Here is a 17,113-nt window from a genome sequence, read left to right as displayed (position 1 = left end):
TTACAAATGCATCACCCACCCACTACTCTTTTTCTCTCTCCCTTTCTCTCAATCCTTTTATTTATCTCTCTCTTCTCTCTCTTCTCTCTCTCTCTCTTTTCTCACTTGCTCACTCTCGCTCTTCCTGCCTCCTGCAGCAGAGGCAGATTTACGGGTAGAGCTCAGGCCCTGGGCTGTCACTGCTCCACATACTTCCGAATCAATAATTGGAAATATTAATTATCACAGCTGGGATGCTCCAATCAAAAGGTGTTTATTTGCCTATTAGGAAGAGCAGGAGGAGAATGGGTTCTGATGGCCCAGTAATGTGTATTAATGGTCCGGGGATAGTCTGTTATTTCACATTTAGCTCATGAGCAACACAGCTCTCTTTTTTTAGAATGTGCGCTGGGCACACAGAGTTGTGTTATCATAGGGGTGTGAAGTCAGCAAAAAACAAAACAAAACAAAAAACATAATGATGTTCAGAGACAACCTTTTTTCTGGGGGGTGGGGGGATGGCATGAGTGATGTTTGGAAAATATGGTGGATCTGTGCCTTGTGTCATTGGGTAAGTGCCAACTATGACAGATGATGAGCCGCTGAAACTCGCCATGAAGAGCTTAAAGAGGAACCTGTGGTGGGCCAGCACTGAGCACAACTAAACTTTAGCGCAGGTCCACAGACTCCCAGCTCCAGCCAACAGCTGCCTGAGGGATCATTTCAAAACAGTAATGTAACCACAGCAAAGGAGAGTGTTGAGATTGTGTATTTAGCTGACAGGAGATATGAAAAGACATTAAGAAAATGTCTGATGTTGCTAAAACAGCATTAACTCAAGCACATGATGTTTCTGTATGGGAAGTGCTCTTTTTATCGTTAAAAAAGAAATCCCACATGTTTGTCTCCTGGGGATATTATAAATGTTTATATTTGGGGTCCCTCTGTGCGTTGCGGGTGAAATTGCCTGTGATTTATTGGAGGAAGACTGCCTTTGTCTTACAGCGGCACCCCGCTCACGACAGCAGCAGCGGTAGCAGCGTAATATGCGGCGTCGCATTGCTCGTCGCTCCTCGCCCCCGTCCACTGAGGCCCACCGACGCATAATCAAAACTCACGACGGGGAGAGAGAGCGAGAGAGTCAGAGAGAGAGAGAGAAGCGTGGCTCCCATTCTAAAAATTGATGTCATGCATTCTCTCCTTCCAAAGCTGTTTACAACCATCCAAATAGCCCAGGTGCGGGAGACACTCCGAACGTAAACAATGAGATTATCAAGATCTGCCTGCGCTTTAACACAATGAGGCAGACACAGCCCTGGAAAAACATATCCTCACAGAAAACAAGCACCGGAGGAGGAGGGGTGGTGGTGGTGGTGGGGGTGGGGGGTGGGGGTGGGGGGGCATGCATTGCATTCCAAACGCATCTGTGCTAGATGGAAAAACTGTGATTTACATTCAAAGGCTTGAAAGCCAGCGTGATATATATCTGTGAGATGATTCAGCCATAGTGTTTTGCTATTCAGAGACAAGCTTATTAATTATTACACTGTAAGCAAATCAGAGATGAGAGCTGGGTGGCGTGTTCGGGGTGTGCTGTGACTGTCAGTGCGCGCGTGTTTAAAAATGTATATGTATGCATTTTCTCCTGCTTGACACCGTCAGCCTGCTGTCGGTGAGAAACATTGGGGTGGAGTCGGGTCTGTGGACATGCCACTCAAAGGCAAAGCAATCTTATCTGGCAGTTGCAGGCAGCTCTCCTTCTCTCTGTCTCTCTCTCTCTCTCTCTCTGTTTTTCTTTCCCTTTCTGTCTCTCTCTCTTTCTGTCTCTCTCCTCCAATTACCCATCCCCCTCCCATCCCTGAGCATATTCTGTAACCCCCCTCCCCTCCTACTCTGAACACCCAGAAAGCATCACAATTAGTGGATGAATTCTCTAGCTACCTTTTTATCATATGTGTGAGGAGAGGAAGGTTTAGAACAGTGACTCACAAAGGGAAGCAGAAAGGAAAGAAAAAAAAACACCCTAGAACACTCTCCATGGAGCAAGGCAAAACGAACGGTTTCCCTGACAACGGCATGAGTTCATTAATTGTATTCTTTGTTTATTCTATGAGCATGTGGGAGTGTGTGGGCATGTGTGTGTGTGTGTGTGTGTGTGTGTGTGTGTGTGTGTGTGTGTATTGACATACATGTGAGTACTCTTCATGTGTACATTTGTATAAAGTGGTTGTGTATGTATATATATACAGTATATTTCGTTTTACAAAATGTCAATGGCATTGCATGTGCGACGCAACACATTTCAGACTCTTGCTGCTTTCTGCTCTCCGCGACGGGATACACTTTGACAGTCCCATAAATATTTGAGGCAAAATGGTTTGTTTGAGTAGAATATTTCTCAGACGGCCATGGATCATTCTTCTCTGAAAGACCTGGGCTCTTTGAGTTAAACTGTCAAACACAGTCCTCACAAACACCAGGGATGTTAAAAAAAAGAAAAAGAAAAGAAAAGAACTGAAGGCTCCAGAATGTGCTTTGTCAAAGAGTAGCTCCTCTTGCTTCTCCACAAACCACAAGCTCTAGGAGCATGATGAAAACATAGGTCTGCACCTCGACCTTCAAAAGTATAAGATTTTCGCCTTTTTCCCCCGCAAAGACGAAGTGCTGGGATAGTTATTATTTACGATGGATACATTTATGGAATAATTCCTGAGAGGAAGGTTGCTCCGTTCCTCAAGGTGAAAATGGATACGTTTAGCACTTAATGAATCTGGCCCTGGCGTCCCCCCCCCCCCCCCCCCATATATCAGCATGTTATTAAGACGTTTTAAAACCCCATTATGGTGTTTCTCCTTGAACAAGTCATGCTTTTACGGCACTGCCCTGTCTTTAAATCTGACCTTTTTAAGCTCTGCTCCAGAATTGGACAGTAAAAAAAAAAATACGTTGACGTTGTGGAGTGAAGAAAAAAAAAGAGAGAAGGGGGGAAAAATGTTGATCCTGAATCTCTTGAACATTTTTCAGATGGTTTGGCTTGGATGTTCTTATGAGTGCCGTGCTTTGTTGGCAGTAAAATGGTGCTTAATTCTTGGTTTCAGATGGCTCAGAGGACCAGGAAGGGGACATGATTGCTTTCGCATATCTCGGTGATCTTTCTACACAAACTGACTCCGATCTTGCCTCGTCTATCATTAAAGTGTTCGCGCTGCTGTGACAGTGGAGCGATTTGTTTTTTAGAGAAAACAAAAGGGCTGTCTTTAAACCAAGACTCGCCTAGAGGGTGGGGGTGGGTTTTGCACATGTCGTCTGTCCCTTCATCCACAACTGAACAAATAGCACTGCCCATTTCATTTATTCATTTTCAAGGGTGGGTTGAAATCCCACCGATATCCTGACATTTTGCTTAGAATTTATCTTTGCAAACCTATTTGACCTCCTTCCTCCTTGACCTCCACGAATTGTCTGTAAAATTAGAAAAAGTAATAAAAAATACAAAAACTGTTCAACCCTAACAAGGGTAATGGAAAAAAAAAATATATATACACAGAATGGGGTATAGAGAGAGAGGGAGAGAGAGAGAGAGAGAGAGAGAGAGAGAGAGGGAAATGCATGCCACAAAGACTGCGATGACAGAAGCATCTAATCCAACAGATGCCATTCTTATCAGGTTCTAGTGGATTACTGTGAGCCTCCTAACCACGGAATCCTTCTCCGCCAGACTCTTCGCCGGCGGAGAGGGCCGGGGATCAATAGGGCTTCATTGATCCCCTCCTCCTGTGGCTCTTTCCACTTTTATTGTGGCTGCATTTCTCCCTCGCAGCCGTGAACCCGGCCAGTCTCTAAAATACACAACACAAACAGGAAAGAAAGGAAGAAAGAGAGAAAAAAAGAAAGAAAAACAAGCCAGCAAAACAAATAAAAAAAGTTCCTCGACTCTAAAATGCAGGGGGATATTTGTGTTGTTTATTTATTTGTTGGCTTTGCTCCGTGTGTGGCGGCACCAACTTCATCTCTCGCGGTGATCTTTCTGTGTGGCAGGCTTGATCAGCATCTGCTTGCCAGCTGTTTGCGTGGGCGAGGTGTCTGACACTTCAAGCTTGTTCCATCGCTGAGGCGACGACAGTTGTGTGTGTGTGTGTGTGTGTGTGTGTGTGTGTGTGTGTCTACGACTGGCACACCAGGACTAACCTCTCACTCTCTCTCTCTCTCTTGTTTCCCCCAGATGACTCGTCCCATCCAGGTGAAGCCAGCAGACAGCGAGAGCCGTGGAGGTAGTTGTCTGCTCTTCTTCGCTCCTTTTTATCTCTCTTATCCTGCCATCTTTGGTCTCCCACCTCTTCGCTGCACTCTTACTTTGCTTTCTTCTGTATCCCTTCTTTTCGGTCTTCTTGCTCCGTCTCTCATTCTTTATCTCTCCTTTCCCCCCTTTCTCTCCCAGACTCATACTCTGGGTGTGTGTATATACATCTATGTGTCTATATATCTATCTGTGTGTGTGTGTGTGTGTGTGTGTGTGTGTTTGTGTGTGTGTGTGTGTGTGTGTGTGTGTGTGTGTGTGTGTGTCTGATGGATGCTCCTAGTATTCATTTTAATTGAAGAGGATGCAGTGCTAGTGAGTGGAGCGGAAGTGGCTTCTGCTGCCTGTCTAACCTTGCTCCTCCTGCCAAGCACATTACTACTGCACTGTAAATTAAAAACTAATTAGCCAGGAGATTGGGCCCCTGATACCCCCCCCTCCACAAACACACACACACACACACACACACACACACACACACACACACACACCACCCTTCACCCCCAAACACCATGTTTGGTCAAGTGCAAGAGGTCGGAGGGGTTGTTGACGTTGGTGAGTCATTGGCCTGTGCAAAGATCTCCATCTCCATCTGGCCCTGAATCAGTCTTTTGTGGCTCCTTGAGTGGTCCCTCGTGCACCTTGGGGGGGGGAGGGGGGTTGCTTGCATGGGCTTATATGAGGCCACTTTGTCTTTTCACGTGTTCTTCTCTGAGCTTCTTCAAGAGCGTAAAAGGGTTCACGCGAGTCTTTGTTTGTGTGTGTGTGTGTGTGTGTGTGTGTGTGTGTGAGAGAGAGAGAGAGAAAGAGAGCATGTAAATGTGTCAGCGTGTGTGTATGTGCTCAAATGTGTGTGTGTGTGTGTCTGCGCCTGTGCGCACTAGAAACACACTAAAGCCCAGATGAGGGAGGGTTTGTTTGGCCCGGACGTCACACCAGTGGCGAGAGCGGGGAGCAGCGAGTCCTGCCCAGAACAGCTGCTGTCCCACTTCTACTGCTCACCTGGCAGCCCTCCGCCTTCACACGCATCAGGACAGCGCTCAGCTTGGCCCACTGTCAAACAATGCAGTCTTCAAAGCACTGATGCCCCCGCCCCCCCCCCCACACCACACCATTCACACACACACACACACACCATCCACACACACACACCCATCCACATACACACCCACCCTCTACTCTCCAGCCCCAGAGACGGATATAAAAAGGCAAAAAAAAAAAGATCACTCTCTCTCTCTCTCACTCTCTCTCTCTGTCTCTCTCTCTCTCTCTCTTGCTGTCTCTCGCTCGCCTTGCTTGCCATCTCCAGGCCTGTCCTGAGCACCCCAGAAACAGTCAAAGCGAGGAGGCCGGCGGGTCTTGTGCTGCTGAGATTGATGCTCCATAAAGCCCCATTGATTTTGCCATTGTGGTGGTGTGTGTTGGCATTAACAATGACACTCGGCTGTCTTTTTACCTCGCCACGAGTGGCCCCAGCTTTTAGGGCTCCCTCGGCTCCCCTCGGACAGCCACAGAACCCCGCGCCCCCCAACTGAGCCCCCCCATTATTGCCTGGCTGTCTGGGCCCCTGGTGGGGATGGAATGAGTGCTCCTGCAGACCTCAGCGATGCACATCATCTTAAATGAACAGCTCCGATCGGCACCGCAGGAGCAATCAAACACCGCCATGACTTTAACGGTTCCAGGGGAGGTCCGATAACAGCCCCAAACCCCCCCCCCCACACACACACACACACACACACACACACACACACTCCACTCACCCACACCCCGATGTCTGCTGCAGCGTTTGCCCCTGGTGTCACAGACAAGGTGGATGACTCCTCCATTTCCTTCCTCTTCTTCCCTGGCCACCATCAGCTCCACTCAATGTCAAGAGTGGGAACCCACTTGCAGAACATTCATTATGTATCTGCAGCAGATTCTATTTAAACACAGTTGGTTCAAACCTTTATGGCTCTCCTGTGTGTGTGCGTGTGTGTGTGTGTGTGTGAGTGTGTGAGTGTGTGTGTGTGTTTGTGTGTGTGAGGACAGGAGAAAAGGCTTGCTGATGGGTGCTCAGATGTGACATAATTATAGGCCAAAAACACACACTCACACACACCAACACAGTAATTGACAGGCCAACTGAATTTCCTAAAACACACACATACACACACATATGCGCACTCTCTCTCTCGCTCACACACACACACACACTCATACACACACACACGTATGCACTCAAATCCACATGTGCACTCACAGACCCAATTGCCCAAGGTGCAAGTGAACTATTCCTATTGGCCACCTCCTGCGCTTGTCTCCCTGTGTGTCAAGCGCTGGAAGACCCACGCATAAGACGTTAATTATATATCTGGAGCGAGAGAGAGAGCAGGCGGCACCAGGGATGGACCCTCTAACCACTCAAGGGCTGTTGGGGTGGGGGGGTGGGGTGGGCTTGATGTTGGGTAGTCCAGCCTGCCATAATGCCTGCGTCCCCTTCCCTCTCCTAATTACACTCTCTATCTCATTAAGTGGATAGGAGGTCAGTGCACCTGTTCCCAAAAGTCCGCTTGGGACGCAACAGCTAAACCTATAGGAATCCCGTCCGCAAGGACTAACTGTCACAGGTTATTAAGACTACGGAGCTAATGTGATTAAGTGTCTTCGACTCCTACCTCGTTTTTTTTTCCCTTGTTTCTTTTTTTTTACCCATTACGATGTGCATATGCATATGAAACATGGCTGTGATTCTCCTTGACAGGACATCAGATTGACACGCTGCCTACTTAAATTACGATCCTGGTGCGTTATCATTAGAGGCGTTCGCCGTGATGACAGGTTGCAACCTTGAATTTATGAGGACACCATAAGTGGCTGTAACTGTTGACAACGCCACGCAATTACCTTTAACGCCGCCTGCAGAGTCGATACATTCAGAATGTCGGTGGCGTGGGACGCTATAGCGCAGACGCTATACGTTCCCTACTCGAAGAACAGAACATTAAGATGAGTCGACAGCCAACTCTTCTGTGAGAAACGAGACCATTGTCTTCGAGACAATTGAAACAAGTGCCCAAGAAAAATGAGCAAGTGTGCTTATACCTCTCCCTCTGATTGTATGACTCAGAAATGCCTGGTCCTGAATATTCAATCTCACTTCGCTCCTTTAGTCTTCAACTCTCTTCACATGCAGGCATGCTCTCATCCGATTTCAATTACCAGGTGTGTATACCGTTGAAGTGAGTTGGGACAACTGCCGACGTGCCCCTGTACACTTTTTCTCCATCTCTCTCTCTCTCTCTCTCTCCCTCTCTCTCTCATTCTCTCTCTGAGGTGCGGCAGGTATGAGACAGATTGATTTAGCTTCAGCAGCTTGCGGGGGCCGATGACTGCCACTGGCTGGATGTAAAGGCCACTGCCGCAGCTGCTCCCCTCTCTCTGAAAGGCTGTTCGGCTGCAGCACTGAAGCCCTTTGAGGAGCCCTTTACGCCGAATAAATCAGATTTTTAACCGCTTTGATTTCCACAGAGCCCCCTCCCTAGAACAGACAGACAGACAGACATCTCTCTCTCGATCGCTTTCTGCCAAACTACCCCCCTCTTCTTCTTCACCCTAAAAAACTACTCACTACTCCATGTCTTTGTCTTTGGAAGAGGGAGAGAAAGGTGTCCCCCTTGCTCTGCTTGTCTCCGAGCTTGAGCCAGTCCTTGTGGACGGCCATCTTCTACCATTATGGTGAAGGAGGCCCATAGCCAGTGCTCTTGTCCTCAGATAGGGCTTTGTGAAGGACCCCTCAGCTGCCTCCACAGCTCCACAGCACACACAGCCTGGCTTATGGATAGAGGTCAACTCCACCATTAGGAAATATGAGTCATTTAGGACAAGTTAGGGACACGTGCACGTGGCAGAAACACATATACACACCAACACAGTAATTGACAGGCCAACCTCAATTTTCAAAATACACACACATAGACTCACGTGTGCACTCACACACACACACACACACACACACACACACACACACACACACACACACACACACACACTCACACACACACACATACGCACACATTCAAATCCATGAATGTTCACTCACTTACCCCAAATAATTCAAAATCACAAATTTCAAACCACACACAGGCACACACACAGACACACACACAGACACAGACAAACACACACACACACACACACACACACACACACACACACGCATGCACCTCAAATAAAATGGAATGGGTCAATTTTCCTCTCGGTGGTTCGGCTCTGTAGTTTCCTCTCAAGGCCAGGCTCCAGCTCAGCTCAGCTCAGCACTGGTGTGTGTGTGTGTGTGTGTGTGTGTGTGTGTGTGTGTGTGTGTGTGTGTGTGTGTGTTTGTGTGTGTGCGTGTGTGTGTGTGTGGGTGTGTGTGTGTGTGTGTGTGTGTGTGTGTGTGTGTTTGCTCCGGTCTGAGGGACAGGGGAAAGGAATTGCTCACGACCACTCAGATGTGACAAACAGGCAGGAATAGGCTAGGTACTGAAGGCAGCAGTGGCGGCAGCAGCAGCAGCAACAGAGGCAGCCTCTGGCCACGGACAAAGGCTTTGTGGCCTCGGAGCGTTCGTCTGTCCTTCCACCCACCTGCCCACCCGCCAACGACTCGGCCTCTGGATCGATCCGCGGGCGAGGGAGGGAGACGCAGTGCCGTGACCCCTGCCGGTGCACATCATCAGCGCGGGAGGTTGTGCTAAAGAGCGGGTGGGGGCCGTGTCAATGGCTCCGGTAATGAGGGAGTCAGCTCGCAGAGCACCAGTGACCTCTGATGCAGCACTGCAAAAGAAGGGAAGAGAAAGAGGGAGAGAGTGCATAATAGAAGTGAGAGAGGGCATAAGAGAGAGACAGAGAGCAGGGGGAGAGGTAGAGAGAGAGAGAGAGAGGGAAAGACAAAGAGTTAGTGAGAGAGGGGATAAGAGAGAAGTAGAATGAAGTAGAGAGCAGACAGAAAGAGACAGAGATAGAGAATGGTAGAAAGATGGAAGGAGAGGGAAAGAGGCAGAGAGATAGAGTGTGGTTCAAAAGGAGGAGAGAAAGAGAGAAGGAGATGGAGAGAGATAGAGCAAAAGAAGAGTTAGTGTGAAGAGACAGACCGAGAGAGGCAAAGAGTCTCTGTTAAAGGGAAGACCTTCATAGATTACTGGTACATTGTGCTTGACTGGGCTCAAGCAGGGCAGCGACTGAGAGTAGAAGGGAGACAAGTCTGCTAATCATGTGCCCCAGCTAGCCCCAGGTCACACATTTTAAATAATAATTAAAAAAAACATATTCCCTCACGCCGAATCATCTTGTGTTTTTAAATAAACAATATGTTCTGTATATAAGACCTGTGGGTCACCCCTATCCCAGCCAGTGGAGAGCCCAAGATGCTGTCTCCCTTTCTCCTCCCTCTCCCTCTCCCTCTCTCTCTCACACAAACACACACACACACCCACACACACACACGCTTTCTCTTTCTGTAGCTACATTTCAGAGCTTTCAGAGCAGGTCATGGCTCTGTTCTGGCCACTCCAGGAGGACAGAGCGAGAGAGACAGAGATGAAATATCAATTTTCGGAGGGAACGTTTTCTGCCGACGTCCTGCTGGCTGAAAAGCGCTGAGGAGGCGTGGAGGTTAGGAGAGGAACGGCGCCGGGGGGGATAGATGGGGATCACAACACTTTCTTCCACTCTATTGTAAAGATAAATGAGCTTTATCTTATAAACTTTTAATGACTACACCACCCTAACGAGCTGACAAAGCAAACACAAACCCATGTAAAGAATGATGTAATGAATCATTTCTCTTTTATTTTTTTGGTCCAATCGGAGATTTTTTTTTTTTTCATACTCATACTTTTTCATACTTATTAACACCCCAAAGACACACACACACACACACACACACACACACACACCCAGACACACACTCTCTGTCTCAGTGCGGGAATGGAATTCATTTCCGTACGGCGCTCAGTAGCTGCACCGGGCGGACCACCAAAGGTTACTGTCGAACAGCGCACGTAAAGGTCAGAAATCATGTTTAGTTTTCCTCTGGCTGGGAGGCAATTCCAGCCAGCAGATTGTGTCCCGACGTGGGGCAGGGGCGAGGACAAGGAGGAGAGGAGTGGAGAGGAGAGGAGGTGGAGAGGAGGAGGCGAGGAGGATATGATCATGCAGGAGGGACTTGGCACAAGGTTATTCCGCCCGGCCCCGCCACTCTGGCCCTCTGCTGTCACCCCTAATAACACCGCCTCCCTTATCACCGCAACAATCACCTTGAGAAACAAACTTGTCTTCCTTTAGAAGCGAGGGATGGGGGGGTGGGGGGAGTGGTGGAGGGGAAGAAAATCTTCCACTCGCATTCACTGCTCAATCCTGCCATTCTCATTAAATCCTATCACCTTCTGCCGAGACTGAAAAAAAAGATGGATTCCCCCCCCCACACACACACTAAACCCCCCTGACACACACACATACTCTAACCCCCACAGCTTTCCCTTTTTTTCCTGATTCCACGGAACATTAAGGACATATCTGCTCTCAGAAGAGTGGACACGGACAGGCACTGAGACTGAGGACACACACACACAAACACACACACACACACACACACACACACACTGCAAAAGCGAATGCTGCACTTCACGGTGCCGTGACCTGATTGGCTGCCGTGTGTCTAAACAGCGAGGCAGCTCCATCCAAATGGTGTTCCTGTTGAATTACGCCCACATTAGACAGTGCTGGATGGGGCCATTTCCACCCAAATCCCCCGATGCAGCTTCGCAACGCCACCTTGAAATACTTTCCTCTCTAAAACATCTCTGGGATGAAATGCTTTAGTGAATATATTAGCTCTGTGCACAAAGTCCTCCACTGGATGCACACTCGCTTCTAATACCATGATGTGACGGTGCTCTCTCTCTCTCTCTCTCTCTCTCTCTCTCCCTCTCTTGCTGTCTCTCTTTCTCTGTCTCTCACTGTGTGTGTGTGTGTGTGTGTGTGTGTGTGTGTGTGTGTTTAGGCCTTCATGTTCAGTTCAGGCGGGCATATATTGTGTGACTAGTGGACGTTAAATATAAAATGTTTGGGTCAATTTAGTGACAAAAAGATCTTGAGCGTGTGAAATGATTTTCAAAGTGCAATTTTTTTGTGCATGTATGAAAAGGTTTGGGGCACATAGATATAATTTGCAAATGTGTAAAAAGTTTTTGGATGTACACATATATTTCTTACTTTCGTGTGCAGCACCGAAGTTACAAGGTTTCAACAGGCAAGTTTCAAGTACAAATTTTGGCACTATTTTTATGCCTGAGCTGGCTAGCCATTCAGCACGTTGCTTTCTAACTAGCCAATCAGCACGATGCCCATTGACTAGCTTATAGCATGGAAACAAGCTAAAAGCATACCACCACTGATCAATCTGAAGATCCAGTTGCACTGTACACTTAAATTCACAGGGGATTCCACCTCTTTAGCATAATGGTTTTGAAGAAATACATCTAGTTAACTTGCTTACTATGTATCTTTAGTGCGCACAAAGGTAGAACACAAACATTTATACCATATTATACCATACCATGTGCACAAAACATTTTCACACATACTGCACATACTTGTACAGCTGCGAACCCTTATTACACATGTAAACAACATTTCACAAGCTTACAATCTTTTGTGTCAATAAACTGATCCCATGTAAAATGGGCTGATGTAAAGAGAGTCACAGAGGTCTGCCAAAAAATGGAGCTGCCTCAGAATGTGCCCTGTGTATGTATGTTTGTGTATGTGTGTGTGTGTGTGTGTGTGTGAATGGTGATTGTAGTGGCTCTCAAGGAGCCGCTTTGCAAGTCATGATTGGTCGACAGGGTCAGGGAGAGCTTTGCCAAAATTACTGCAATCACCCGTCTGCTTGCTCTTGGCGTTAATGACACTCCTTCATAACTAACTCCTCTCATTAGGGCCCATCAAGTCTGCTCCCTGACACACACACACGCACACACACATACACACACACATGTGCACTCTTTTTGTTTCTTACACACACACACACACACATAGATAATTTATACACACAGATACTCGTACACACAGACTACCCCTAAAAGCTCACACACACTAATAGATAAACACACTTCCCACTCTCTCTCTATCTACCTCTCTCTCACACACACACACACACACACACACACACACACACACACACACACACACACACAAACACACACTCAGAGGTCACGGGAAGGAAGCAGAGCTGCCGAGGCCCAGATGGGGCGGTGTGGGCCAGAGGCTCAGAGCAGGGAGTGCTGCTCCACCAGCAGATGGGCGGAGATTAGGCCTGCCTGTGCAGAGCTCTACACAAGCACTCACCAGAGATATGCTATTACTTCCCCCCCCCCCCCCCACACACACACACCCACACACACACATACACACACAGACACAAAGACATGCCCCAAACACATACACACTTTCTCACACATGTGCATGCACACACACACACTCACAACACACATACATACAAATGTACGAAAAAACAGACACACTCACACACAAACACTCATGCCACCCCCCTCCCCACCTACACCTTTTCTGCTGCACCACTGGTGCTCTGCGCTGAAGCCAATGTCACTTAGCTGTGTTTCAATCCAACTTCTTTAATGGACATTTCGCTAGATGGGGGTGGATTAACTCTCAATTTGCCTATGGTATAATGTGACTAAGATTGATGGAAACGGGTACATTAAACATCACAATTGCAATTTCATCAGGTGCTTCCCTGACAACCTTATGTTTTGATCCCACAGCTGTGCAGTTCCTCCCTTGATTAGGAGGGCATCCATTTTTTAACACACGGCGGATAGCAGCGTGCACAGACTAGCATTTTCTTAAGCCCAATTTTCTTGAATGCGCTTAAAACGTGCGATAGTGTGTGTCTGTGACAATGTGATGTGTCAATCTGGCCAGCCTGCGCGTACGGTTAGCAGAGTGAGCCTGTGCGCAGTTTGGAGTTAGCAGAGTGAGCCTGTGTGTGGTTTGCCGTTAGCAGAGTGCATCATCTTTGTGCTGATGAGTAGGACGCCACGTCTCCTTGGTGATACTGGGCCATGCTCTCACATGTAATGCAAATCAACTCAAAATCAACATGTTTTTTTTTTCCCCCTTCCCTCTCTTCTTCTCCTTCGTGTTGTTGTTGCTGGCCTCGGCCCAAGATTGGATTTTCTGCCCCAGTTCTGCTCAGATTGTAGACTCCACTCAACCTCCCCTCTCCTTCTCAAGTCCCCTTGTTTTTTTTTTTTGTTGTTGTTGTTGTTGTTGTTTCCCCCCCCTCAAAGAATGTTGAAGTCGATTGAGAGCAACATACACGTATACACACTTCCACATTACTGTCGACCCGTGTGCAAAATAACACCTACTGTATCATCTTTGATGCACTCGAATGTGAGCAGCCGCATGAGAACACGCAAGCATGCGCACACACCAACACAAACACACACGCACTGAGACACACACACACACACACACACACACACTAACATATGCACACTCACTCACATACACACACGGAGACAAGCAATTCATACAACAGTCTCCATGGTTACATTTGAGAGCTGATTCTAGTGAATAAGGGCAGGGTGTCTTTGTGAAGCACAGTGTGCCTTTTTCCTGCTTGCCTCCTGTGCACATACTACTATGCAGCGGAATATGTTTGTTTACAATCACTTTCATTTCCGCTGGGTCTCTCTCATAAGATCCAAATAAAATGAAGTAAAAATGACCTTGCAATTTTACTGGCTTCAGACAGCGAGTTGTAGACAGTGATAGAGAGAAAGAGAGAGAGAGAGATTGAGAGATGAATTGGAATGAAGGGCTGGAGGAAGACCATAAGGGCTCTTTCCACCCCAGGATATTGCACAAAACAATCTAAGTGTGCCCGCCAAGGCTATCTAACCCTACTGAAAGAGCGCTTTACAATGCATGCACTTCCCCCTTCTCTTACGTGCGCGTAGTATTAGTACGCTGCAATTTTTGGGGGGGCAGAAAAAAAAAGAAATCTTTCAGGCTGAATAAAAAGGATCATCAAGCATCTCAGGAAAATGAAATGCCAGAGCAGATACATCTTTCTTTCTTTTCTTTCACAAAAAAATGTGCACATTATGAGCCTAATGGATTTTTCAGAAAAACTGCATTTGGGATGGGGGGGGGGGGGGCAGAGACAGGAAGTCCATTTGTGTGAGGGCATTATACCAGATAGAGAGGAACCGGCCTGAAGTCGTTCCGTCCACCTTCACTTCCTGGCCAGTGACCTTTCCGTTAAGGCTCCGTGACTCATCAGAGGCTAATATCGCAAGAAAAAGGGAATATCCCTGTGCCTGTAAATCATTACCTCCCCCCTGCCCCCCATCACTGTCTGTTGCAAGGTAGTTAAATTGAACAGCGCCCACATTGCAGAACATTGTTTCAAATGAGCAACCTACAACTCCCCCCCCCCCCTCCCCCCCACACACACGCTGTCCCGCCATCTTTGGAGCCCCATTCAGAACACTAACAGGTACATTATTCATAATAGCCCTGATAGACCCTACAGAAGGGCTTGCACAAGGTGGGCACAAGACCTTGGAGGAGCGCCTGGGTGCATGGAGGACTCAGGGTGTAATGTTCCAATAGTGTGTGTGTGTGTGTGTGTATGTGTGTATGTGAGTGCGAGTGTGTGAGCCCATGCTGGATGAGCAGGCACCAATAGCGGAGAGGTCTTTTAAACGAGGCCCACCGCCTGGCAGCCTCGGCGGGTGTGGGCCCTGGCTGACGGCACTGGCGCTAGCTGTGATCACGTCCAGAGCGGGGGGCGATGATTACCCAGCCAGCAGTCAAATGACTGCACAGGTAATGGGGAGAGAAGCGCTCATTCCCGCGCTGTAAAAGCGCTGTAGCCGGAGTATCTGTAACCTTTGCGGCGGTGCATGAAGGAACACACAGTGCATTAGCATTAATAACCGCTGTGTTTGCACACGCCAAGTTGGCGTCTGGTCCGGGCCTCATCCGGGCCAAATTTGGGATGGACCTGCAGGAGAGGAAGCTCCTGTCGGAGTATCTGTAGATTCATTAATACCACCAGCAGTCTGGGCTGTTGATTTTTCTCCCCCCACTCACCCCCTCTCCACTGACAGTTTTGTCCTTGACGCGCTTAAGCATATCCAAATGTGTGTGTTTCTCTCCCCTTCCTCACTCCCCCACTCCCCCCCTCCACACACACACACACACACACACACACACACACACACACACACACACACACACACACACACACACACACTTTATTGCAACTCTGCTTGATGGGTATATCAGGCGTGCTGCTACATCCTCAGTGGTGTCAGAGGTGATCGCTGAATGGCTTTCAGCACAAAGAAGTTAATAAGCGTATCCCCGAGACACTTCACATCTTGGGCGCGCAGCCCAAGCCGAAACACGGGACGCGCTGATTGCCTCTTTGCAATAAACATGAAGGGCCTGCTAAGAATACAAAGGCGGTGCGCTTCAAATGGCTGCCCTGCCTTTGGCTGCAGGAACTCTGACCTGACACCTGAACCAATTTTATAGAACATAAACTTCAAAGAGCACTTTGATGGCACAGGGACTTATTGAAAAGATCAGAGCCGGCATGGCTCTTCACTCCAGATTAGCTCTCCCGGAGCCGAGCCCCGGCCTGGACCAATAACAGAGATGAGCCGTCGTGAAGAGGAAGGCGCCCGTCGGCCCAGCCAGCCTGCGCCGGACAAACGTGATCGGCAGCAGAAATCACAGACAGCCGCCCCGGTACCTGCTGACCAACCCCCCAACCCCACCCCACCCCCCTCCTGAGTGAGTGCACCAGAAGCACGAACAAAATGTTCTTGGTTGGTGTGCGTGTAGGGCGTGTGTGTGTGTGTGTGTGTGTGTGTGTGTGTGTGCGTGTGTGTGTGTGCGTGTGTGTGTGCGTGTGTGTGTGTGTGTGTGTGTGTGTGTGTGTGTGTGTTTGTGTGTGTATGCATGTAGTGTGTGTGTGTGTGTGTGTAGGTGTGTGTGTGTGCAGTGTGTGTGTAAGTGTGTGTGTGTGTTATGTATGTTTTTGTTTTTTAAAGCAACTCTTAGGGAATAAGCCATCTTCTTAAGAGCATCATATGTGTTCTTAAATGTTCCTTGCTATTAGACTTTAGTTTTTAAACCCATGTGTTCATTTTGAGCATTCTGTGCACGGCCACACAGAGCCGCGTTGGAGTTAGCTCTTTCCCTTCCTCTCTTAATGGGGTGGGAGAATACTCTCTTGCGGCTGACGTTATGTCCAAATAGATGACATTGACCAAAAATATTTTTTTTTCACCGCATCGATTTCTGCACTCGGGAGAGGCAAATAGGCCTGTCCATGCTTGTCCATGCGATGCACTTTAAACATGCACCAGTCAATAGTATTGTGTTCTCTTCATATCACTTGAGATTTAGAAAAATGGTACAGACAAGATTTTCCCTCAAGCAGCAGGATGAACGAAGAAGGGAAAAAAAAGAAAGAAAAAGAAAACTTAGTCTCAGTCATAGACTAGCGCCTCCTGTTAATGCTGAGAGGGAATAGGGGAGGGTAAATGTAGGGCCTGACTTTAGCGCTGCTACTGCTGCTAATACGCTTGCTACTGGGATTGGTTCTGAATGTTGAAAACAGGACCTTGGGCGCCGCTGAAACCCCCCCCCCTGTCTGCTGTGGGAGTTTTCACAAGGCCGCAGTGCGATCTTGACGGCCCTTGCTCAATCTATACAGTCAGCTGCGGCTGGTTAACGAGAGCAGTCTAACGGCCGAGTGCGACGCGG

The 17,113-nt window shown here is 48.1% G+C and overlaps 1 protein-coding gene across 1 annotated transcript in view; it reads left to right on the top strand.

Annotated features, from left to right (window-relative positions):
• The window catches only part of celf5a (cugbp, Elav-like family member 5a), a gene marked incomplete at its 3' end in the record, with an annotated part of 164,931 nt that overhangs the window by 96,688 nt on the left and 51,130 nt on the right, over positions 1-17,113 (top strand). Inside the window, exon 3 of the mRNA XM_080832380.1 lies at positions 4,202-4,250. Within this exon, the coding sequence (XP_080688506.1) occupies positions 4,202-4,250 (49 nt within the window). The remainder of the gene's footprint in view (positions 1-4,201; positions 4,251-17,113) is intronic.

This window comes from Sprattus sprattus, assembly GCF_963457725.1.
Source record: "Sprattus sprattus genome assembly, chromosome: 2".
NCBI classification, from domain to species: Eukaryota; Metazoa; Chordata; class Actinopteri; order Clupeiformes; family Clupeidae; genus Sprattus; species Sprattus sprattus.
Note: the sequence above shows the minus strand (reverse complement) of the source record. Positions and strands in the feature narration are given on the sequence as shown.